This window comes from Platichthys flesus, chromosome 16, assembly GCF_949316205.1.
Source record: "Platichthys flesus chromosome 16, fPlaFle2.1, whole genome shotgun sequence".
NCBI classification, from domain to species: Eukaryota; Metazoa; Chordata; class Actinopteri; order Pleuronectiformes; family Pleuronectidae; genus Platichthys; species Platichthys flesus.
This window is the reverse complement of record NC_084960.1, coordinates 20,686,363-20,711,556: the sequence shown is the minus strand read 5'-3', so window position 1 is coordinate 20,711,556 and position 25,194 is coordinate 20,686,363. Positions and strand designations below refer to the sequence as shown.

General features: G+C 41.3%; 1 protein-coding gene across 3 annotated transcripts; it reads right to left on the bottom strand.

Moving 5' to 3' along the window:
* Positions 1–1,720: 1,720 nt before the first annotated feature.
* wipi1 (WD repeat domain, phosphoinositide interacting 1) lies at positions 1,721–24,871 on the bottom strand. Of its 3 annotated transcripts, none has more exons than XM_062408435.1 (13): positions 24,538–24,871; positions 20,981–21,063; positions 17,405–17,574; positions 15,522–15,618; positions 14,720–14,817; positions 10,124–10,216; positions 9,180–9,250; positions 8,684–8,791; positions 8,357–8,521; positions 8,125–8,232; positions 5,470–5,609; positions 4,466–4,589; positions 1,721–2,499 (listed from the first exon to the last, which is right to left on the bottom strand). In XM_062408435.1, the coding sequence occupies exons 1-12, from the start codon at positions 24,624–24,626 to the stop codon at positions 4,468–4,470; spliced, it is 1,344 nt and encodes a 447-aa protein (XP_062264419.1). In that variant the 5' UTR covers positions 24,627–24,871; the 3' UTR covers positions 1,721–2,499; positions 4,466–4,467. The 3 variants fall into 3 exon arrangements, with proteins under 3 accessions (XP_062264419.1, XP_062264417.1, XP_062264418.1); XM_062408433.1 differs by having other exon boundaries at positions 1,724–2,499; positions 4,489–4,589; positions 24,538–24,870; XM_062408434.1 differs by having other exon boundaries at positions 1,724–2,499; positions 4,489–4,589; positions 17,405–17,571; positions 24,538–24,870.
* Positions 24,872–25,194: the final 323 nt, after the last annotated feature.

Sequence of the window (25,194 nt, the reverse complement as noted above, 5' to 3'; positions counted from 1 at the left end):
CCTCCAGCAACTCTTCCTGTTTTAAAACATGTCATGGACGAAGTGGTTCTCAGTTGAACTACTGTATGACCTTTTCAAAGTAAAATACACAGAATTATTCAATTTCGAAATGCCTTTAATCCTGCATGTTGATGAAGTACATGATCAGTTCAGTCAGTCTTCAGTGTGTATAATTTATTTTAAAAGGCCTCACCTGTCTGTACGCTGTGAATAATCCTCACTGAGTGTTAAGAACTGCCCTGCTAATTTTCAGTGTGATTGCAGGGGTGTGTCTAAGGGGTGGCCAGCCTCAGGTCCAGCCCAGTAACCTGCGGAGTGATTAAGTAACATGTAAGAAGAGTGTTGGATGAGGTCAATTTCTGGGTCAATTCTATAAAATCACTTTAAATGTTACTGCAAGGTAGGGTTTCCTGATTTCCTTCGCTAGTGCGCTTCCTGTTCTAACACAATTTGTTCCAATCAGTTTTTAAATGTTTCATGCCAGAAGTTCAAACTTACTGAATAATAAGTCTGTTAAACCTTTATACTACATTATAGTGGCTTCACTGTGTGCTTTTCCAGTTCAAAAAGGCCACTGGCTGACTGTACACTCACTGATAATATAATGATGTAAGACAAGTCCCAAGTCCAAAATAAGCAGCATTAATTACAGAGCAGTCATAATTCCAGTGACAGTTAGTCAATATGTCAGCGACTGTCTGACTGTCAAATATCTCAAACTTCACTACACCCTGATGCTTCCTCAGAGATCCCAAAATAAATAGTTCTGTCTGACAAATGAGATGCCTGCCAGAAATTTGTCTCAATGGTCGAATTCATAGAGATGATGCCAGAGTGACGTGCCCAAAAATTGATCAACATTCTTGTATGGAGTAGAAACTATTTGGTTTCGTACACTTGCTCATCACCTGAGAGGAGCTCAGCTCCATTCTTCTACCCTTTACATTCATTTAACTGTCAGAGATTGTTTTCTATTGTTAGTCTGCCACTTCCTCTCTTCTTGTCCTTCCCCTGCGGGTTAATTTCTTTGTCCCCTCTCAGCACTACGTTGTCCTCGTAAAAGTGACCTATGATCAATCAGATTATATATACTAATGTTCTAGTCAAGGTTTTTCATATAATGAATGTGAACGTGCTTCATTACTGTTCAACTGAGTAAAAATAGTTTTACTTAGCAGACAAATTGCAAAACAGGAAGTGATTCTATTAATGCTGTTGTCATGACGTAGATCAACACATGCTACACCCAAGAAAGTCTGTGTCAGACCGCTATGGTGAAATGAAAATAATCAAAACGATTTGGTGATGGTTTTGACCCCAATTTTGACCCAGTTAACAATAACTGTTGTAGTTTATCAAAGGACATGCTCAACTTACTCCACAGACTGACTGTGTGATTACCGGTCAACTGTTAACATATTGTATTTCCAAATCAACCAGAATCGGCTGTTGAAGCACACTGAGGCATAGGGCACCATGTTTGGTCTCTCATTACTTTGTCCCTTCTGACACTTACGGTTTAATAAAATACTTTTCTGTCTTCTACATACTGAGTCGCATGAATACGAATTTCACTTGATTGAAACACAGTTAAACACATGTATTCCAGGTCAATAACCTGCACCTGCTTTAGTGAATATGGAAGAGACCACTGTCATTTATGACAATCATAAACAACTTATCTAGAAGCTCTTTTATCTCAGTTCAAATAAATGACATACAAATCAAGACAAATTTTTTGCATAGTTTCATTTTTACTTCACCGTTTATTTCCTTGTTATTATCAATATTAATAGTATTATATTATTGTTTCTTTGACTTGTTTTGGTCTTGTGCAATTAGCAAAATACTTTGCTCTTGTACAAATGATAATAGGTACAAACATACAGTACATACTCTGAAATGTATCCATTAGGCAAACAGAAACATTTCATACATGTCAATACAGTAAAATATAATACGTAATGAAAAAAAACTAAAAACTATTATTGGCAATATAATACAAATGTTGGTACAATAATGTAACTTAAAAAAAATATTTGTCAAGTAATAAAGCTATGAAAATTGTGGTTATGTTAATGCTCCAGCATGCACCTCATATTTTCATCAAGAGCCTGATTTTTTTTTTTAAGTAGCAAACAGCATCTAAAACTGAGAAATATCCTCCCAGGTCACAGTTCCTATTCTGAAATTCAACCATAGCTCTGAGGTTTGTTGGTGTAAAATCCGAAACATTGCTTTCACTCAATCATTGCAGAACAGGAGAACATAATTGTGGTCCTGAAATTACTACTTGACTTCTCCTTCTTGGTTTGTGTTTTGCTTCCCAGGGCAATTCGAATGTTTATGTTAATCAATGTTATTTTCTCTCGAAAGGAAAAAATAACGTTGCACCAGAAAGCCTTTGTGCTGGTGCCTGTCTGTCTGTCCATCTGTCCTTCTACCCACTTACGAGCGCCTCCCCGGGCCACCTCCAGTCCCGTCGCGGCACCAATTAATCTACCAAAACACATGAACAGACCTGTTAGTTTTGTCTACAGAGTTTGTCAAAGCTCACGTCCCAGTTTCTGTCACACAGCTAAAGGGAAATTCCGGTACAACTCCTCAAAAGCAGCTTAGTGTCTGGGCTCTGTCCAACAGGTGGATTTTCTTTGACTGAAATCACTCTTTTGTGGATTTAATTGGATTTCTTTGGTCATTACTACCCTACTCAACGACTCCTAATCTTAAACTGGTGAACAGCCAACCTTACATTATCCTGTAATAGATGCTGATAAATTTAGGAATTCATGTAGTCCCAAAAGGACGTTGAGCTGCCCCAGGCCCAGAGGCAAATCATGAAAATGCCTCCATTGTGCTGCACTGACGAGATGTGTCCTGTGGCTTTATCCCTTGTTTTACACTATACATACATGTTATCCCAAGGCAGTTCAACCTTCGTAATCGCCAGTGATACCCAGCTAAGTTGTGGGGTTTCAAAGTGCTTTGTTTTTTAAACTCCAACAAAGATCTAGCGATGTCTAAATGCCTTTCCTGTGAGGCATGTTCCACAGCGTCAGAAGCCTTGAATGGTTTGTATTAGTCAGAGCTGCTCAGTCACTCACTAAACCTCCAGTCTGTTTTAAAAGACTGGACTCTTAATAACTCAAGTTGGTTCAGTTAGGTCATTTGGTTCACAGACACACACACACACAAATTAAAGAATGTCTGTAATGCATTAGCAGACGAATACATTCCTATCCCTGATATATTGCTGTTTTTCAATTTACCAGATTCCGCAGATTGGAGGTGGTGGGTGTTAATGTAGGGTGACCCACAGACAGAACGGCTACAATTTTCAGAGGAAGAAGTAGGATTAAAAAAATACCGGAATTTTCCTTTAACCTACATTGAATTGAAAGTTAAGGCACATATGTAGAATATTCTGATAATTTCCATAGATAACACAGTGGAGTGTTAAAAGTGATGACATGATCAGACTTTTAATTTTCTCCGCACTGTAATCACTACGCAGCTTTCTGATGAAGCCATTTTCAGACATGGAGTAGCATTAGTGTCTTCATCATTCCATTAAAGTGTAAAGTTTGTATCATTCAGTTATACAACAGCTGTTTATTACAAATATGTTCCTTACAGCTTGATTCATACATTGCTGTTATATGCCATCTTGTGTATGAGTGGAAACAGCTGGAGAACAGATGATATGATAAATTATTACTGCACTTAATCACTGATAGCACACACATCTTACCTCTGAGTGAGTACACAGTATCTCTGCTGTGTGCTGCTGCAGTCTTTAAATTAATCTGACGGCATTCAGTTCAGATGTGAACCATGTTTAAAGGGACCTGTCGACATTTTAGTGACCAGGCTACTTACTTTGTGCTGTAAAGGGGGGGAATGTCTGAGAAGGGTTTGGTTATGGATTTTGAAGAGAGAGAAAAATGCTGAATAATCCAAGACAATGTGACCCTAATGTCAGAGATAGGTAACCTTTTAGCATTTTCAACATTATCTACCAATTTGGAACATATAGTTTCATCAAAAATGTCCATTGTAGCTGCCAACGAGTATTTTGTTGATGGTATTTACCATATTATTTAAGATTTAGTGCCATCAAGTGTTGAAGGTATAGATTGCAACCACCTGAACCAAATTACAACCTTAAAATCTTCATGAAGTGAGAATTTACTGTTCTCTGTATATGGCAGCTGTCATTTAAGCTTGTTGTGCCTGATGAACTGGCAACTGAGACAACGATTTATTGATGATGTTGATTTTGTTCAGACGACTCTGTCTTCAGCTTCAAGTTCAATGGTTATACTTCTTAGCACCTTATTAATAATCTGGGACCATTTTTTCTGAAGTGTGCCAGAGAAGCAGTTAGCTGCAGTGTCATACTTTTAAGTTGTATAAATATTTGGTCATGCCTAAACACAAGCTTGTAGAGCTAACTAGAACTGACAATTAGCACTTCTGGATGCTCACAGGAGGAAACTCGTTCTCGTCATCAAGACACACAGGTCCAGCAGCAAACTCATGTTCAGGAATGACTTCGCCTTTCTTTGCACCACCATCTTCAGAGTAGCCTGGGTAGAAAGAGATGAGGGAGGCGAACAAAATCATTAGAAACACAAGCAAGTACAAATGCCTATGTACAACTCCTGAAGAAACATACATGATTATCTCCAGGGGAGATTTTATAGTTGCCATAATTGAGTTATAGTATATTTATGGATCAAGATACCAGACAGACTGCATTCTTCTATAGGTTCTGAAGCCCAAGGTGTGGATAGTGAAGACAATATTTAAGGACAAGGCCAGTCATTTTATGACTATTTTCCCATGTCAACAAATCTCACAAAAGACCAAAACAGGATGAAAATGAATATGTCCTCCCAGGTAGTCATGTTAATATCACTGCTGAGCTGGACCCATCTTGTACTATCAAAATCTGGAGGGCCAATCATATCACAGATGCCCCCTTTTCCATCAAGGCAGTTCAAGGACTGGTTCCGAGCAAGATGTAGACGTATGGTAAGGTAATGACCATACGTCATAGGTCTAAGGGAACTCTAGCCCATTGAAAAGCAAACTGGTTGTTAAAAGATTGCAAGTTGTCCCAGCTTGGAACCAGCACCCGCATTCTGGTCACTTTGGTGGAAAAAGGGTACATACACAAACATGCACATGCCAACAAAACATAGAACAGATAAGCTCTGATCAGAACTTCATTGTGACTACATTACTCCACGCTAAGCCTCCATAGCCAATAGTTGTTAGTTGTTATAAATCTACTATATGACCTTAATTAATTACCAGGAAATAAACTTTGCGAAAACCCTCAACCTAAATGAGGTCAGGTGAGAGATAAGTAAATGGTAAATGGTAATGTATTAATGTAGCGCTTTTCTCAGACTTCATGTTACACAAAGACTCACAAACAGAGTCATGTCTGTAATCACTAACCAGTGAGGGTAGCAGTGATAGGTCCAGAGGCTGGTAAGGCTGCTGTCGCAGCATAGGAAGGACAGGCCTGTGCTGGCCCTGTGATCTCTGATCCCTCTGACTCTATTCCTTCACCCTGGTCATCATCACTGCCAAAGAGCCTAAGAGCCAAAAAACAAGAGTGAAGCAAGGACATAGGAGGAAAAGCACTTAACATTTTACTTTTATTGATTCTGTCAAAGAACAGTGAAACATAGAATATTTGTAAAGGGGCAACATTTTGGGTCTCACCACTTTCCCTAATCCCCTAATGGATCAAAGTATTCAACTGCCACCTGCAAGTGTTTGACTGTGATGTACACCACATGAGGTGGTGTACATTTCAGCGGCAGCTTTTGGATTCAGGAGCAGAGGCAGAGGACAGCATTTCCACCTGGTACTAGAATCCAAATTCTGCCTCAATACAATCTTTGGAAAATGACATTGGTCATGGTTCAGATGTTACAGCTGGTCATCTGTTAAGCAGCAGTGGTTCGATTCCCAAGCTCCCCCTGTCAAACCTGTCAAAATATCCTTGGTTGACATATTGACTCCCAGATTGTAATCACAAGTTTCCCACATTCACATCAATGTTTAAGTTGTAATTATTACATTTGGAAAGCTTTGATCTATCTGAGCCTGAAATTCAAACAAATGCGGACACCACACATCAAGTGTCCTGTTTATAATGCCAACACAGCTATTTCTCCATTCAAATCAGATAGTATTTACCATTCAGAAGAAAAATCTACATGAACACCACCTTTTTTCATAACGTCAGACCTCAGGATGTTTCTTCAAGATCGGAGTTCACAAGTTGTAAAGTCAGAGGACATCAAACCTCTTTTTATACTCTGTTCCTCGGAATATTAAGTTAATATTTTTTCTTTTTGGTTGTATGATTTTTTTTCTTTGGGTTAGGGTTAGAATGATTGAACATCTGAGGAAATCGCTGGTATTCCTCACCACCCAATCATTGCCCATAATGTCATTATGTCTTTGAATTTGCTGCTTAACGTTACCTGTCTGCCACCTGTAAGCACCCGTGGCTTCTAGACGCAGACAGTAACCTATTATTAGTGTCAATGCTGCCGTCGCTTAGCAGTGGTCTTCTTATGACTTAACCACTTTAATACCAAGCACACCGTGAATTAGACAACCCACACCTTAAGAACAAGCACTGAGAAATTGCTTTTTAAAGGCAGCTAATGATTATGTTTTTATGATGAAGCTGAACTTATGTACTAATAACAAGGAGAGGTGGAAAGGCTGTCCTGGCCTAACAGCTACACTGTAATGAGAAGAATCAGGCTGGTGGATTTTGTATATAATCTCACCACCACACTGACAGGTTCCATTTTGCATAACCAGTACTTTCACTGTTGATTCTCAAAATGCCTTTTTTCTGATAATATTAGCATTTTTTACTTAAGTAGGATTTAAAATGCAAGAAATTACTTTTCCTAGACAAAAGTAAAGACAAATAACAATAAAAAAGGCAGATACTTCTTGGAAGTGCTAAGCTTTGTTTAGTGATGTCCTTATTCCTTTTCTATATCTTTAATATTTTTTTGTTTCACATCTGATCTATTACTAGTTATAATTTACAAAAAAAGCTTCCTGGTTATAACAGATGAATAACAAAAGCTCCATTCATATTTTCACATTTTTGTTTTTTACTGACTGGCATTAGGAATGAATTATTTGGATGAGTATGAGTCAAATTTGTTTTATTAGTAGATACCCCTTCAGATGTATCATCGGGGGGGATCTGCATCACCATCTGATCTTCCCTAATATATAGTACCAATATTACAGTTAGGTAATAATTAGGTTACCAGGAATAATGTTACCATAGGGTTTATGTTGATCCAGTCTTGACTGTCATGCATGAGTGTATGATTTTATAATTGTATCACTTGATTCTATTTCCATGCATCCAAATTTGGCTCACTTTTTCATAACACCCCAGATTTGGGGGTAAGGACTAGAAAGAGATAGTGGACAAATCTCCCTCTCTCACTGCATGTCATTTTAAATACATAGGAGCCAATCTTATGCTGAAGCATTAAACTCCTCCTAATTTAATCCCAAGAAAAAAGCATTTCAATCTCCACTCTTAATAATTTATGTTATTACCTTTCCTTAATGAGGATTTGTTTTCACTCATATTCCTTTCTTTGCATGTTTGTTTGTAAACAAGATTACACAAAAATAACTGAACCGATTTCAACAAAATGTAATGGATATATGGTATAAGGAAACTCTTAAAATATTGGTGTGGATCCACACCAGTGGAAAGATACATCTGTTTTTCCACTTTCTTTAACATTGCGAGAGCAAACATCTCCCAATAATCGGTCTATATGAAATAAATCAGTTGTTGGGCCAATGCAGAGTGTGTGCTCTAATGAGACATATTTTAGTTAAATAATGGGTTGTGTTACAACTCTCCATTAGAAGACTTCATTGAAAAACAAAGCCTATTACCTTCATGTTGACAACTAAGTTTATAAAGTGAACTTATCTTGAATGAAGACCACATGTGTAGAAACATTGATCGATGAATGAAGAGTAAATCAGAGAGCAGAGCTCCATCTCATCAAACCTAATTCTTATTATTGACCCAACCCTCACCTGTGTTTGTGGGCTAACATGCACTCGCCTCCGTCCACTGGATCAACGTTATAGATGAACAACTGGCCGTTGGCCGTGGCCACCAACAGCCGTGGAAGCTTCTGGATCCTGAAAGATTATATAAACATAATAATAATAACAATAATAAGTAAGAAATAGATTCTACCGAAAGAATGATAGAAATCTACTGCAAAAGTACAACCACTGATTTCTAAAGAGCAGAGGCGCTCACATAGCCAAGGTGCAGACGTTCCTCTGGTCAGACAAGAGGAGGTGAACAGTAGCGAAGGCCCGGTCCTGGCTCATCATGCCAGATACATGAGCAGGGAGGTAGCTGCTGGCTGCTGAAAACATCTTCCCCATGTAGGCTGTCCAAGTGGCATGTTCGTCCTCTCCACTGTGGACACGAGAACAAGCTTCCTTAAGTACAAATTACCTGATTTACCTAATTACGAGTGTAATGTTATTAAAAACTGACAAAAGCAGGGGCCAGCCAACTTGAAGGTTAATTAATGATGTTTAGTAATAAAATCTGAGATCTGTGTCTGTGCGTGTGTACCTGTGACCCAGTTGTTCCATTTTAAAGATATGCACCGTCTCTGTGTTGCTGGAAGCACAGAGGAACTGGCTGTCAGGGCTAAAGGATAAAGACCTTATACTGACATACCTGCAGACAAACAAGACAAATATAAACACACACACACAAACTGGCACAAACACTTGAGGAATAATCAATGATTTCAAGTGAGTAATTAACCGTCTAAATCTATCTGTTGGAAGAAGTTGTTGAGATCTTCATTAACTTCAGTCGGACTAATTCGCTATGAAGGAAAGTAATATTTTTTCCACCCCAAAATAAAAAAACACAGCTGGCCGAGCCACTTTCATCCACGACAATTAATAGCGTTAATACAAACGCCATGAAAATTCCACCATATGAGGTGGACCACAGGAAAGACTTGAAGACAGCAGCAGTCCTTCGCCTTGACACTGAGCCGAGAAGGCCAAACAACAAGAATGAGGTGTTGACATCAGACAGTGTGTCGAAATCTGACCTCTTCATGCCCCGGCGGAACTCAAACAGACGCAGGCCCTCAGGGACGGAGAACACTCGGATGACAGTGCCCTGCAGAGACAGTTGGACAGTCAGGTATTATCTTTACATTGATTTACAACAGCTGAATAATTTACGAATGTAAAGTACAAACAATGTATTAATGCAACAATTGCATTGACATGCAGAGACCAAAGACTTCTGTTTGGAACTTGGTGATTCAGAGCAGCTCTTCTTCCGTCGTCTCTCCATTTATAATCGTACATCTAACAAGAGTAAACTGATAATGCACTGCTTTCAACCCTTCCTCTTCTACGCAACAATACAAAAGCTTTGACAGCGTGGCACAAATGAAAGGCTGTGATATCAATTGAGCTCTCAGAGACTGTCAAAAACTAAAAGGTGTATTATGTTATGTTATCTACTTGTTAAATTTGTCTATATTGAATTTTTAGGGTCTTTTCATATTTTGTTGTTTACTGTGAATGTAATGCTTGTGTCTGTATTTGGTGGCAAATGAGTTTCCCCAGAATGTTTAAATAAAGTTGTCTAATCTGAATTTATCTAATCTAGTGTTTAAGTATTAATTATTAAAATGTAGTAGTGATTCCATCAGGACCCGAATGCACCCAGAATGGAAATTAACAAAATGACAAGCATTGAGGTGTTTTTACGATTATCTGCCCAGATGGTGGAATTTTCCTTTTAAAAGTGAGTATGAAGGAGAAGTCACAAAGAGATTCATGGGGACAGTGAATATCCACAACAAACCGAATGCATAGTCAGCCTTAGTTCATTAAACCCCTTGAAACGGATGGAAGCACTGGTAAAAGAGAAAGAGATGGCTCGGTGGTGTAAAAGATAAAGTCAGGAGTTCATCACAATAACCAGGAATAATTCCCTCGCTCCTCTCTTTCAGACGTCATAAGGCTGGTGAGTTCTTACTCTCTCTGAGGCACTGGCAAGATTGGTGGCTGAGGCATTGAAGGTGAGAGCTGCCACAGGGCTGTCGTGTGCTGGGATCATTGTCACTGTGTTCTGAAATGAAAAAGAGGAGAAGAAAGAATGTTTTCCCACATTAATAATGGTTGTCGCTTGCACAAGTGGATGCAGAGCTAGTTGTATCAAAGTCTGAAAAAAATCTATACTAAACTGGGCCTGAAAACAAACCAGTTTGACCCTTTCTCTGTGACATGGTGCATTTTAATTCTGGAAGAAGCCATTTGGACTTGAAGTTTTAATGTCAATATCAATGTGAACTTTATCTTATATCTGACATATGTGCTCTTTGTACTAACAAAGACTCTCTCTTGTTTGTTTTGCTTCTTGAATGGTTGAATTATCTGTCCTCTTAGGTCTTCATGGTGGAGAGGACGTTGTGCAGCCCTTCTTTCTGTTGGCAGCTAATTGATGTTGCTCAACATCCTTCCAGATGGTTTACACAGTCTATGGTTTACACTCTAAAATGTTGTCATACTTTAAATCTACTATGTGGTTCTGTTCTGAACAAACAACATATTTCTCTGAGGGTCAAAGGACAAAAAGGTAACTTGAGTGGATTGAACTCTCAACATCATAAAGCCACTATTAGAGCCATTCCTGCTTTCTTTGAACATTGTGATGTTTAATTGATATTCTCATCACTCATCACTCTCACTCATCGTCATCCGCTTATCCGGGGTCGGGTCGCGGGGGGGAGCAGCTCAAGCAGGGGGCCACATTGACCAGCTCTGACGGGGGGATCCCGAGGCGTTCCCAGGCCAGTGTTGAGATATAATCTCTCCACCTAGTCCTGGGTCTTCCCCGAGGTCTCCTCCCCACTGGACGTCCCTGAAAAACCTCCCAAGGGAGGCGCCCAGTGGGCATCCTTACCAGATGCCCGAACCACCTCAGCTGACTCCTTTCTAAGTAAAGGAGCAGCGGCTCTAATCCGAGTTCCTCACGGATGACTGAGCTTCTCACCCTATCCCTAAAGGAGACGCCAGCCACCCTTCTGAGAAAACTCATCTCGGCCGCTTGTACCCGCGATCTCGTCCTTTCGGTCATCACCCAGCCCTCATGACCATAGGTGAGGATAGGAACGAAGATCGACCGGTAGATCGAGAGCTTTGCCTTGCGGCTCAGTTCTCTTTTTGTTACAACGGTGCGGTAAAGCGAACGCAATACCGCCCCCGCTGCTCCGATTCTCCGGCCAATCTCACGCTCCATAGTACCCTCACTCGCGAACAAGACCCCAAGGTACTTGAACTCCTTCACTTGGGCTAAGGACTCATTTCCTACCCGGAGTAAGCAATCCATCGGTTTCCTGCTAAGAGTCATGGCCTCAGATTTAGCGGTGCTGATCCTCATCCCAACCGCTTCACACTCGGCCGCCAGCCGATCCAGTGAGTGCTGAAGTTCACAAGCCGATGATCCAATGAGGACCACATCATCCGCAAAAAGCAGTGACGAGATCGTCAGACCACCGAACTGCAACCCCTCCCCACCACGACTACGCCTCGATATCCTGTCCATGTATATCACAAACAGGATTGGTGACAAGGCGCAGCCCTGGCGGAGACCAGCACCCACTGAGAACAAAACTGACTGGCTGCCGAGGACCCGAACACAGCTCTCGCTTTGGGAGTACAGAGATTGGATGGCCCTGAGGAGAGACCCCCTTACCCCATACTCCCGCAGCACCTCCCACAGTTTCTCCCGGGGGACCCGGTCATACGCCTTCTCCAGATCCACAACACACAAGTGGACCGGATGGGCATACTCCCAGGCCCCCTCCAGGATCCTTGCGAGAGTGAAGAGCTGGTCCGTAGTTCCATGTCCGGGGCGAAAACCACATTGTTCCTCTTCAATCTGAGGTTCGACGATCGGCCGAACCCTCCTTTCCAGCACCTTGGAGTAGACTTTACCAGGGAGGCTGAGAAGTGTGATACCCCGGTAATTGGTACACACTCTCTGGTCCCCCTTTTTGAACAGGGGAACCACCACCCCGGTTTGCCACTCCTTTGGCACTGTACCCGACTCCCACGAGATGTTGAATAGGCGTGTCAACCATGACAGCCCCTCAACACCCAGAGCCTTTAGCATTTCTGGCTGGATCTCATCAATCCCTGGGGCTTTGCCACTGCGGAGATGTTTGACTACCTCAGTGACCTCCACCAGGGAAATTGACGACGAAACACCATCAACCTCGAGCTCTGCCTCCAACATAGAGGGCGTGTTATTCGGATTCAGGAGTTCCTCAAAGTGTTCCTTCCAACGTCCGACGACCTCCTCAGTTGAGGTCAACAGAGTCCCATCCTTACTGTACACAGCTTGGATGGTTCCCCGTTTCCCCCTCCTGAGGTGCCGGATAGTCTTCCAGAAACACTTTGGTGCCGACCAAGGTCCTTCTCCATGGCCTCTCCGAACTTCTCCCACACCCGCTGCTTAGCCTCCGACACGGCAGCAGCTGCAGCCCTTCGGGCCTGTCGGTACCCTGCAACCGAGTCCGGAGTCCTCCAGGATATCATATCCCGGAAGGCCTCCCTCTTCAATCGGACGGCTTCCCTGACCACCGGTGTCCAACACGGTGTCCGAGGGTTACCGCCCCTTGAGGAGCCTAAGACCCTGAGGCCACAGCTAGCCACCGCAGCTTCAGCAATGGAGGCTTTGATCACCGCCCACTCTGGCTCAATGCCCCCAACCTCCACAGGAATGCCAGAAAAACTCCGCCGGAGGTGTGAGTTGAAGATACCTAGGACGGGGGCCTCCTCCAGACGTTCCCAGTTCACCTGCACTAAATTGATATTCTGTTGTTTAGAATTATAAATAATTATTTGATTTTACCATTTACTAATATAATCTACAATAATAGTAATAATATGAATGTTTCTCCTTGAGATGGAGAAGCCGTACAGTCTTTTGACTGTGAGATACCTTTGTTGTTTTACTTTATAAACTTTAGCTACAAGTTTGTTAATCCTGAATGTTTGTTCGTGCAGAGGAATAATAAATATTTGGTGAGGAACCGTAACAGGGATCGGACTGATTTAGACGAGTCACACACCACAGCTCAACCCCGACAAAGGATAGCAGCTATATTTGGATGAAAGGCTGCGATAGCCAGTACATGTTGGGCTCCAACATAAAATGTATTACTTTGCTTAAATTGTGTCTGCTAGTCGCATCATAACACAATGTAAAACACTGAGTCCTCAGAATTGAGAGAAAGAGGGTGTGCGTTGCCTATCTGAGTTCATTTGAACAGTCAGCATGTGGCTGAGGTCATCTAATGTGTTTCCTGCTAAGCCTCAGGTTGTCTGAACATGCTAATAAAGTGAAAGAGTCGATATGGTTTGACCTGTCAATGGAGGAACACTATGAGCTGGTTGCTTTTCCAAGTTCTAAAAGATCAATACTTCCTTGTATATCATGTCCTAGTTTACAGTATCACAACTACTAAGCCATACAATTGTCTGACCTTGAGTCCATATGAGTCACCAGACAATCTCAGAGAGAGATACCCTTCCTGGTGTGTGTTCAACAGTGCCCGCCCATATCCCACAAGTTCATTCCAGATCAATCTGAGACTGTCCTGTATCTTTTAGGACATCCTGAGACCTCAGTCAGCATCGGTTCTTCAACATCATACAAACCTCTCCTAAGACCAAAAGGCTTACAGGTCACAGAAAAAATGTGTGTCAGGCGTCATACAAATAGATACCAGGTAAGGAACCATCAGAGTGACTTGTGTCAGAAGACTAAGTGAAGAGATTAAACTGCTTCAGCAAAAACAGAATCTTGGAGTCAACCCGTGTTAAGGCGAACGTTCACTATGAAGTGTGAGTGCCCTTAAGTTTAAAATTGCAGACAAACATGAATGAGTTTTGTCACATTGAATTTATATTTAAATGATTAATTAAAACTGAAGGTTTTTTAAATCAAGACACAGGGTTTGTGAGAAAATATATAAAGCCAGGACTCCAGTTCTTTATTTCCACTGCTTATAATCAAGTTGACATTATATTCTGAGTTCTGGGGGTTAACTTTCTATTTTATGACTTTTGTCATTTTAACACTTACTTGAGTATCATTTAAACATATTCAGTGGTAATTCAATAAAAACTGTAACTTTTGGGGTGTTTTGGTTTCAGTATGTTGTTACTCACATATATTTGGGTATTGCATATTGGAAAGCTAGTACTTGGATAAATAATTAAATTATATGTTATTATTACAAAAATGTACATAAATGAATGAATTATAAAAAGTCTCAAAGCATTGTGGCACCTTGTCCCCAAATGTAATGATGTTTGTTTTCAATGAAATTCTGACTAATGTTAAGGGCTATGTTTCATAAGTTTGGGCATGCTTCTATCAGCACATATGTACAATGCAGTTGCACTTTGCTACACCAAAAAGGGATTCAAACTATAGTGGATTCTTGAAAGTATGTAAAACAGAACTTGACTGTTAACCGACAGAAAAAGTTATAGATTAACTTCACTGACACCATTCTAAACTACTTGTGGTTCTAGGTGTTCTGTGATACATGTTACTTACCAAATTGTTGGCATCATAGACTATAATCTCCCCAATGGTGGCACTGCCAGGGTACGCCAGGTAGGAGTTGGAATGATTGATAGAGAGAGCACAGAGACCTGTGGGAGGATTCAACATTTAAGTTTATCAAAGAGAAAGAATAACTCACATGGGTGATCTAAACACAAGTGGACAACTCCTCAAAAGAAATGGTGACTCGTTTTGATGGTTGAAAGTGACAAAGTGCGATAAAAAATCGATTATAGAAACAAAATCATTAAAATGTTTTACAATCGTTGGCATGTGAGGCTGTAGAGGCTGAGCTGTGTTAATCCAGCTTGCAGCTTTATAGAGAGCATTATTCACACATTTCAACATTGAACCCTGAACAATACACCTGTTGTGTCCCCAAACAGTATTAAAGTGATATTTTTTATCTTTTACGGTGACGACCCCCTCCACCCTCACCTGGACACTAGGTGTCCCTGTGCTTCATTCCTTGGAGCTGTAGGTTGAGGTGACATCAGCTGCATCACTGCACATCTGTTTGCCTCATCTATGCCTCGCTCTCCCTTGCTCAAACTGGTTCTTTGAAGCCTTTGTTTACCAACTGCCTGATCAGGTTTCTTGTTCTGACTTATTTGTATGATGCAACTAACTTTGGTAGAATGTTATTAGTTCACAGAATGGTGTTTAACAACAGTTCAACTGTTGTACTAAACTGGATTTATCCTGTCAGACATAATTTCAGACTCTGAACAACAGAAAAGGTGTGTGCGTGTGCGTGTGCATGTGCGTGAACAATGTGCTGGCTGTGTCTCACCTGAGGGGTTGGACGGAGTGTTAAGCAGAGTCTTGAGCAGCTTCATGTCTTTGATGTTGTGGATATAAATGGACTCTTCAAGGCACACCACAAGTCTCTGCAAGACACAGCAGCCCCCAGCTCATTTTACTGTCCTGCAGTCAGTATTCCCCCCTCATACTGTATGTCAATCAATCAAGTTTTATTTGTATAGCCCATATTCACAAATTACAATTCGTCTCATGTATCAACAACATTGAAACTGTTCACTGTCACGTCTTCATAGCTACACACGACTCCTGCACTTACACATTCACTTGGGTTAAAGAAGGCAGGATCATGAGTAAACACACAATAATATGAATTTTCTCATTTAAATATTAGATATTAATTTCTTAATTCTACTTTGTCTTCAACCTCAACTTTATTTATATAACATTGTTGATCCAAAGTGCTATACAAAAAAAATGTATACAAGATAAGCTGTGATTACAATGATAACAATGGCCATTATACTAAACGACACAACAATTTAGGCACTAAATGAATACAAATATGTTTTCAGATTAATTCAGCTTTGTGGTGGCAGCATGGGGCACCACACATGTACCTCTATTGGCCAACTGCCAATGTTTCAAAGGTACATTTTCGTCAAGAGACTGTTGTGTCCTGACAGAGCTAACAGGTTCTTTGTTGAACACTTAAACTGTATATAAAATGGACATAGAGTCTAGGGCTGCAAATGCGGAGGTGCCTGAAAACTGTGTTCTCTCAAAAACTGCTCTTGTTAAAAAAAAAAATCTTTGCTACTTTTAAACTTTTGTGGTATGTATGTTTCTGGTCATTGGAAATTGCAAGCCAGCACTTTGGGTTTGTCACCAAAGGGGGTCCACAAAGACATGGCAACAGTGTTGAGAAGGAGTGAGCTGCTGAATTCAAACATGGCACAGAGAGCCTGGGAGATGATCCCCACAGCTCATGTGGATCCCTTTCTGTGGATCTACAAAACAGGAACTTCAACATAGATGGGATCCATATTCTCTATGATGGCCACATAGTGTGTAAAGTCTCAAGAGTCTGTTCCTTCATGTGATCCCACTGTGACTCCAGGATGTTGAGATCAGAGTCTGTAGGGGCTGGACCATCAATTGCTGTAAGTTTGGGCTCATTGTCCTGCTGTAAAATGAATCTGGGACTGAGCAAATGCTTACTGATGGCCATGTGGGATGGGAAATAATCTTTACACTTGAGGTGCCTCTGGGAAATATCCAAGACATTAAAAGTACATTTTAAGTCTAAGAGGTGGGGACAATTATGCAATAATGTAGCTTTTGATTAGGTCTTTTTTTTACAATCTGCCTATAATTTCACATTGCACTGTTGTACCTGTTCCCATTGGTGGTGAAGCGCCTAAAATGAATCATCTCCTTTGTTGGAAACAAAGAGGACAAATCACTAATGCTGATGTAGCTTGGTCTGTGCTACACCCTCAAACACCCATATGTCAATGCGGCTTTATTATACCAGCGTCTAAGTGTTTAGATTGCCATTTCTTCTGATTTAGCTTTTCCAAAAACTAAAGGTTATGGGATGGATTGAACAGTGTTTATCTGCTCTGGAATAACAGCCACACACTACTATGTACTGTGGCATATCCCCCCACTGTGTGGGAGCCAGTCCTGGACATTACTTTAGCAGATTTAGGTAAATATGAGCTGCTCTGTACTGGTCCTACAAGGACGTTTTCACAACAGTAGCATGTAACACTTGTTTCATTAACAATTGAATTAATACCCTTGCTTATAAACTTGCTGGATGAAAAATGCAACAGTGCTTTTTCTTTAATTCCATGTTTTTCAATGGGTCAGCAACTGGTAAAGATACTGTGAGACAGGGTTGCTCACCTGTCTGTTGAGCTTGACAGAGAGGATGTTGTTGGGGTAACTGTAGTTGCAGATCTCTGTCCCCTTCTTGAAGTGATAGATGTTCATTCGCTGCGGCATGGCGATGCTCACCACGACTACCAGACTGCTGGAGAAGAGACGTTCCACGATGTAGACATCTGGAGTCTCTACTGGTGAAGAACAGGGACCAACAGTCAGTGATGGAAAGAGTTTAATAACCGTGTACAAAGATGGCGGATATAACAACCACTAAAAGTGAAGCCGAATCCATCTGCCAATGCATCACACCGATGTATGTTCAAGTGTTATGTGTCTGATACATTTGGTTTTTACTAGTTATTTGATACAATGAAAATGCGCTGAGACTTCATGATTGACAGGTGAGACTGACTCATGGTTGTTTGGGTGGGTTTATCAATGGGACCTTGGTACGGCCTCCAATCACAACTGTCCAGGCTCTATGACGTCAGCAGCATGAGATGGCAGCATTAGTATCCAGGATATTGTGGCTTTATTTGTGCACAGTGATTTGTTTACCATCCTCACACATAACATCTGTATGGAGAATAGTGTCTAATTCCACAGGTACTCCCTTCGCTCTTCAAGGAGTCCCAAGGTCAGGTTATAGATAAAGGGCCAACTATCAGTACACTGTAGTGTCTATACTCAGTGACTCATGGCCAACTTCCACTCTTTTGAGTATCACACAAGTAGAAAACGAAAGGACACAATGAGACATATATATTTTAGGCTTATCTATCCAATAAGATGTGAACACCTGCATGTAACATAGTATGACAGCAATTCTAGTCATTCATGGATGATGTGCTTTTGGAATGGGTGACGCAGGTAGAGGGAGAAATATGGGGATGCTGTGGGAGACATTAGGAGACTTTGGGGTGACAATTGCTCACGTTACTCTGTTAGCGTTGTTATATTGGTCCACCTTTCAGTCTCCTCGATGCATCATGTCTACATTAAACCTCAGCTGCTGTCTAGTTTCTCTTTTCACCAGCTTCCAGAAAACTTCCATAACACTCAGTGTTGTCCATTATCACAGTCATTGGGACACATCTCTGGGCCACTTTCTCAAAATTACAATTTGACAGGATTGATGAAAACCATGGATTCACCGATAGAGCTGGTATGATGGAACCACTGAATTGCGCTGCCAGTTTGTCCAAGTTGCCCCGCATGGCTTTGTCGCCAAAAAGCAATTTTTTTAACCACCATCATAAAAAAGATGTCTGTAAAACTGTTTACAGGAAATCTCCACCTCTTAATTTAGTAATTGAAACAACACAAGTGGTAATAATAATAAGGTCATTAGATATTTAGTTATATTCACATCTATCTATCGAAGATCTGTTGGGATCTAATAGGCCTATATCCTTTATTCTAATTGTCCTATTGACATAACCAAGTCTCTAGTAATCTGCAGGCTACAGATCAGACACACACACATTCTTAGAAAACTCTTCTTTTCCATGGGAGGACTCTGCCTACAGACATGAGCACCGTGTTATTACTGCAAGCACAGCCTTGTCTGGCATCCAGCCACTGAAACCTTCCAACAATACAGTGAATGTTGTGACGTGGAGACTTTGGCCTTTTGGTGGTCTCACTGCTTCTGTTTACATGCACAGAGAATTCCTTTCCTCACACAGCTATCGTGTCAGAATATACTCATTATAATTATTGTCCTATTCTGATACGGTTACACTGTGATTTAGCAGACACTTGGTTGAGATGTCAGGCTTTCTCCCACATTAAACTGATGACTTTAGCTGTGTTTAGGACAGTTTAGGAACATTTGCAAACTGTGTAAGAAAATGGCAAGATTATAAAAAGAACCCTAAAGGGCCCCGAAAGACACAACTAAAGGTACAACCAAAGAAAATTACCCTGTGAAAAGGAAAGCCAACAAGACAACAATGCAGTCCATCGGTGATCCTGTCAGTGTAGGGTTTCAGGCTAAATCCAGACTAATATGTTTAGTTTTTAAAACCCAGTGTCCGCCTGTCCAGACAAACCCATAGAGTTAACTAACAACCCTCGGCAGTGACAACTAAAACGAGATAACTTTCAAACTTGCAATGAAACTTTCATGTCGCTGTGGAGGAATTGTCCAATCTTCTTTTACAAACTTTAAGCACTGAGGGGAAATTCCTTTTTCACATTGAGCCAGGTAGGTTTGGAGAGCCTTTTCTGAAAAACTGAAAACTACATACTACATTATCTTTGTCTAATCTTTCATATAAAAAAATTAAACATATTAGTGTGACTACAGCTTCAATGTGTTTGTTTGTGCATCTGAAAGATGTCAAAGCACAGAAAAGGGCGGAAAATCTGTTTCCACACAGCGCCACTTTCCAATACTTATAAATGGAACAGTAGCAATCTTGCTTTGTAAAGGTGTAGAGGGTCAACAGCTTCACAGGGAGGGACTCACGTGCACTAACTAGCTACCAAAACAAAGAACAGAGAAGCTTGTATTACAGAACACACATATGGAGTTTGGACTTCATTCTAGGTCTGCTCAGGACAGCATTATTCCACTGTATTGTTTCATAGAAAGAAGTGGTTGGCTATCGTATTAAAGTTTAAAATCTCATACATTTGACATTTAAGAAGAACTATTCATGCATGAAACTGATTATACACTGTGACCAGTGTTTGACGTACTTTCCCATAATCACTTCCTTGTAGGGAAACCTGAGGAGACGTGACGTGGTGGACAGATAAGCTGTTACATCAGCTTGGTTAACACAAAAGCATAATGTCTCGGGAACCAGAATGCATGAAAGTAAATGATCTACCAGATATAGTGATTCTGATGCTCATGCTGCCATCATTTGACAAAAAAGCAGACAATAAAAATCTCAGCAAACCATTACCAGCTTCTTTTTAATAATGTTTACACTCAAATGTATTGTTAGTTAAACGCACAGAGATTTTTTCAGATACCGATACCACCAATTGAAATGCCTCTAATATTTCCGAAAATGCTGGGTTGGACCTCGGTGAGTACGCAAATCTATGTACCGACCAAACATCTTTAAAGTGTATTAGGTTCACCAAGATAAAACTGCAGTTTTCTTTTCCAAGAAATCACTTCTTCATTGTTGTGCAAAAACAGCTGCTGCACTGCATTACCACTGGCAAGAACTTTTTTTAGAGCACTGATGAAAATGTGATATCTGGTAGTGTAGAATTAGCAGAGCTAGCTAAAATGTCAGCAATTAGGAAATATTTCACACTAGAAAGTCCCCCAAGTACAATGGTGAGTTGTGCCGTATGCAAGACTTCAATGTTGTGGAGTTGCACTTGTGCTGATTGTTGTGTCTTCCTAGATTTATTAATTTGTATTTTTCCATAGTTATGACTGTTTAAGTAGATAATAAATACATGTTATGACATTCATTTTCTGTGTGGATTTATATTTCACAATACGTGTCACTGGTATCCAATCAATACTCTGTATCAGCCCTACAATGTCCAGGTATCAGAGGAGAGAGAACTTCTCTAGCCTAGCCCACATCGATGCAGAGGGTAGAATCACAGATCCATACTTACCACTCTCATGGATGCAGTCCAGTTTTTCCACCATGGTCAGAGAAAACAGTTTATAGCCAATCTTTGTTCCCAAAGCCAGTGACCTGTAACACATGTACACACACAAACACAGTTTATCAACAAGCAGTGCAACTGAAAGGCCTCTTAAAAGCTTGAGTTTCGCTCAGTATTTCAACGACAAACATTCTTAGCAGATATGGGATTAATCTACATCAGTGCACTCAGGCTGGAGATACAGGGACAATTTGACCTGACAAGAGTGGCATGTCATCACACTGTCTTCCATGTTTCTTACTTTGGGGAGCCACCTAGTGGGGAAATGTGTCCTACACGTAAGTCTAGCAATCAAACAAAACTTTAAAAGCTTTCAAAACAAGTTGAAGTAGGTTGACAAGAAAATCCCAACTTGTTGGTAATGGTATGGCAAATGAAGAAATTCAGTCACAAGGTAGCAGGTAAAGGATAACTGGTCAAGTGAAGAACAACAAGAGATGATATAAATTATAAATTAAAAATGTCAATGTATAGTGTTTCACTCTCTCTGACTTTTGTGACAGTCAACCTGCTAGTCTGATGGCACATTACTGTATATGACTGTTAAAGGCAGCCAGAAGATTCTGGTTCTGGTCTTTTTATTGTTTTCTGTATTTTACATTTTACAATTCAGCACAGGGACGGTGAATTGACCTGACATGAGATGGAGCTATGCAACAAGACATAATAATATGTTGCTATAGGTCTGGACTCTGTCTTATAATTAATAACATATAAGTTACACTAGGTATCACTATTATTATTGTTGTTATAATAACCAGTCTGACAGAGCCTTAAAACCGAGGTAACAACTGGTCCTGGTCTCTCCCTAAATTATGCTTTTTCTTATAATCTATGATTTAAAAATGTCACAACAAAACATGTGATACACACAGTGATCCTGAACGGAATATTTACATAGAGGTTGACAAATAGGTTAGCATCCATCCCTGCTCGTATAAGTGTTTGAGGGGCCTTTTCGTTTTGTTTTTTTACAAGTAATTTTCTTAATAACCACCTGTATTTTCATTCACTGTAAGTTCTGTACATTCCTGTCCTGTCTCATCCTGTGCCCTAACAGGAGGGAACCTACAGAACTACTCACTAAATACAGAGAATTTCCACTGGCTCTGCAGAATAAATAGAGTGTGCAACACACAGCGTTCTCTCTGATCTCCGGCCTTTCTTTTAAACAAAGAGTCGATCGCTATTTTAGGAATAGAAATTAGACAATAAACAGAGGGAACGAGTTAATTACACGCTGGAGGCAAAGCGTAATAATCCTGAGTGTGCATTCTTCTGCCGTCTGAAAACTGTTACTGCCACATGGGCTGGAGATTATTATGTGAGGTGAGAGCAGGTTTCACCCATACAGAGAGAACATGTTGAAAAACATGTCAAATATACCGCTCTGATTTTAGGATTAATAAGTATGTTAATGAAATTACTGTAAATCGTTTTGGATAAAAGCATCAGCTAAATTATATGTTTGTATGAATAAGATTAAGATTAAGATTAAGATCCATTTATTTATCCCAAACACATGCACAGACACACTCACGTAGTTTTAGGAAATTTAACCTCTGCTTTTAACCCATCTGGTGCAGGACACACATAGCAGTGAGCAGCCATGTAAAGCGCCCGGGGAGCAGATATTGAGGGAGTAAGGTGCCTTGCTCAGGGGCACTAGACAGGGTAGGGAGAATCCACTTGGATTTTTGGACAGATCAATCCAGGTTCGTCTTTTGTCTACTCCGGGGGTGGTGAAGTGTTTGAGTCCATAAAACTCTTTTGGAGTCTCAGGGCTAAACACACGATGGTGTGTCCGAGGGTCCGTGAATGCACCTCGTAGGAAGATGTCAGAGGACATTTGGGCTTAAAACATGGCGTAAATGAGCAGTTTTGAGTCGAAAATGAATGTCGGGATTTCGGACGCTTTGATGACACTACATGAGCAGTATGGGGGCATGTTATGTTCTTTCTGATATTTTATTATGTCTGAAGGATAGGTCGCCAATGACTATTTAACAAAATTTACTCCCCGAGACTCCATGTGTTTTGTGGACTCAAACACTTCACACGACCCTCTATCCTCATAGTTGTGAGTAAACAATTAGTGAATTTAAATGTTTCGGTGAACTGTCCCTTTTACTAAATGTGTTCAGCGCTTCCTTTTGCCTGTGATGTAAAGCCTGAAACATGCTTCTGCGTTTTCACGGGCCCGTAAGCGCAAGAGCCCTTCCGGGTCCCTTACGTGCTTATGTATCCCTCCTTACGTGCTGACGGGTGTCGACCCCCTTTTCTAAAATTTACGGCAAAGCTCCGCAAGCTCACTCAGCCCGCAAGGCTGTGATTGGTCTGCTCTACATCCCTTCTGGAGCTGCATTTCCGGTTTCATGCCCCATAATACCGGCAGAAATCACGGAAGATTTAGAAGAACGAATATGGACCAAACAGAAGAGCACTTGGCAGAAGATATCCGATAGTATGATCACTTGTAAAACCTGTCACTGACTGGCGGATTTGTCCGCCAGAAAAAGGCTACGAGGAGCCGCAGTGGCTATGTAAATAAACAATCGACGAAGAAGAAAGAAGGCGTCTCTAAGGTCGTCTCGACAAAAAGCATTACTCCGCCTAATGTTCTGGCGCGGAATTGCTTTGTAAGACGCGCAACGGTTGGGGAAGCATGAATGAAAACGAGTCTTGCGCCACAGCGGCGTGAAAAGACGCAGACGCAGTCGCAGAAGCATGTTTCAGGCTTAACACAATTGATAACAGTTAAACCCTTGGAATCCTAGATCTCTTCAGGGCACTGAGAATGCCTCTGTTGCAACAGTTGGGATTCTACAGCCATCATCATCATTCAGGAGAGCCGTGACTGTAGGGCTTCCCCAGCTACCCTATTCCATGAAGCTCCCTAGGGACATGTGGAGTTTTTGTCCACCAGGGGCTGAAATATCCTGACCTGGAAGGGGTAGGTCACAAAAATGAACTCATTATCTACCGACCACTATGCCGATGGATGGTGGGTGAAGTGTTTCAGTCCACAAAACACTTAGTGCTCCTGTGGTGTCTCTGCACTCAAACACTGTTGACCTAGATTTCCCATAATACACACCCACACACACACACTGACCAGTATTCACCATAGACTGTGGTATTCACCCACATCTTTCAATCTCCATACCCCCAGGTTATTTAAGCTCAAATTTTCTGTGGAAGGTTTGATGTCTGAGGTAAAGCAATTGTGGTGGCATCAGTGTGGCGTCATCATGGATATTACAGACGGCGTTACGTCTGTCTTTACTTGCTGATTGTTCTCCCCATATAGTGTCAAGAGTAAACATGATGGAGTGCCCCATTAGCCTTGTGAATATGAGGTGGTGTGTTTTTCACCAAACACCACTGTGTTGAATAACATAGTTTGAGGGCAAAGCCAGAGGCATTGGTTTAATGCCAGGGAGAAATCAAACAGGATGAGTGTGTTGGTGGCTCTGCCGTTTGTTATCCGCCTGCGTGCTTACGTGGAGTCCTGGTTGAAAGAGGCGCAGCCAAACCGGAGTCCGGGTCCGTCCGGTCCACCAGGCCCAGCAGCTCCCTCCGCGGTCTCCATCCCGATACCCAGCGTCCTCCTTCCCTCCCTCCGCCCTGGATTGGAGGCCTGGGATCGGCTGCACCTCTTCGCTCGATGTCGGCGGGAGACGGATCCAATGTGGAAGAATTGTGTCTCGGCTCTTGTGCGGGTGAGCGCTCGTCGCACAGCCGCGGGTCTGAGGTAAAACGGTGTTTCAGGGCGGCGGATTTACGGCTCCGTTCTCCTGCAGGAGAAGAAGGGGAACAAGAAGCAAAACAAGAACAGCTGACGACGCTACGTCACATGGCCGCCTCCTCTGATTGGCTGACGGTGAGTCTATGTTGTCGCTGGCTCCTGTTTTGATTGGTGAAGTGTTCAGTAGTGTTCTGTGATTGGTGGAGTGGCCATTGTTTGTGAAAAATATGTAAACCTAACCCTGTTCAGAAAAAATACAACTTCATCTTTTATTTCCTGTCGTTAAAACACAGTCAAACTCTGTTAAATGCTCACACAGGTATCGCCTGTGCACTTTCCATAACTTAAGTTTTTGATAAATGTCAGGAAAGAACTGAGTCGTTAATTATATGTATCAAAGCAAACCACAGGG

Coding starts and splice junctions, on each gene's coding strand:
- wipi1 (XM_062408433.1), bottom strand. CDS start 24,626: ATGGAGACCGCGGAGGGAGCTGCTGGGCCTGGTGGACCGGACGGACCC. Junction 21,064..24,537: donor TCTTTCAACCAGGACTCCAC/GTAAGCACGCAG, acceptor CATGTGTTACAG/GTCACTGGCTTTGGGAACAA. Junction 10,217..14,719: donor TCTATGATGCCAACAATTTG/GTAAGTAACATG, acceptor TTTTCATTTCAG/AACACAGTGACAATGATCCC.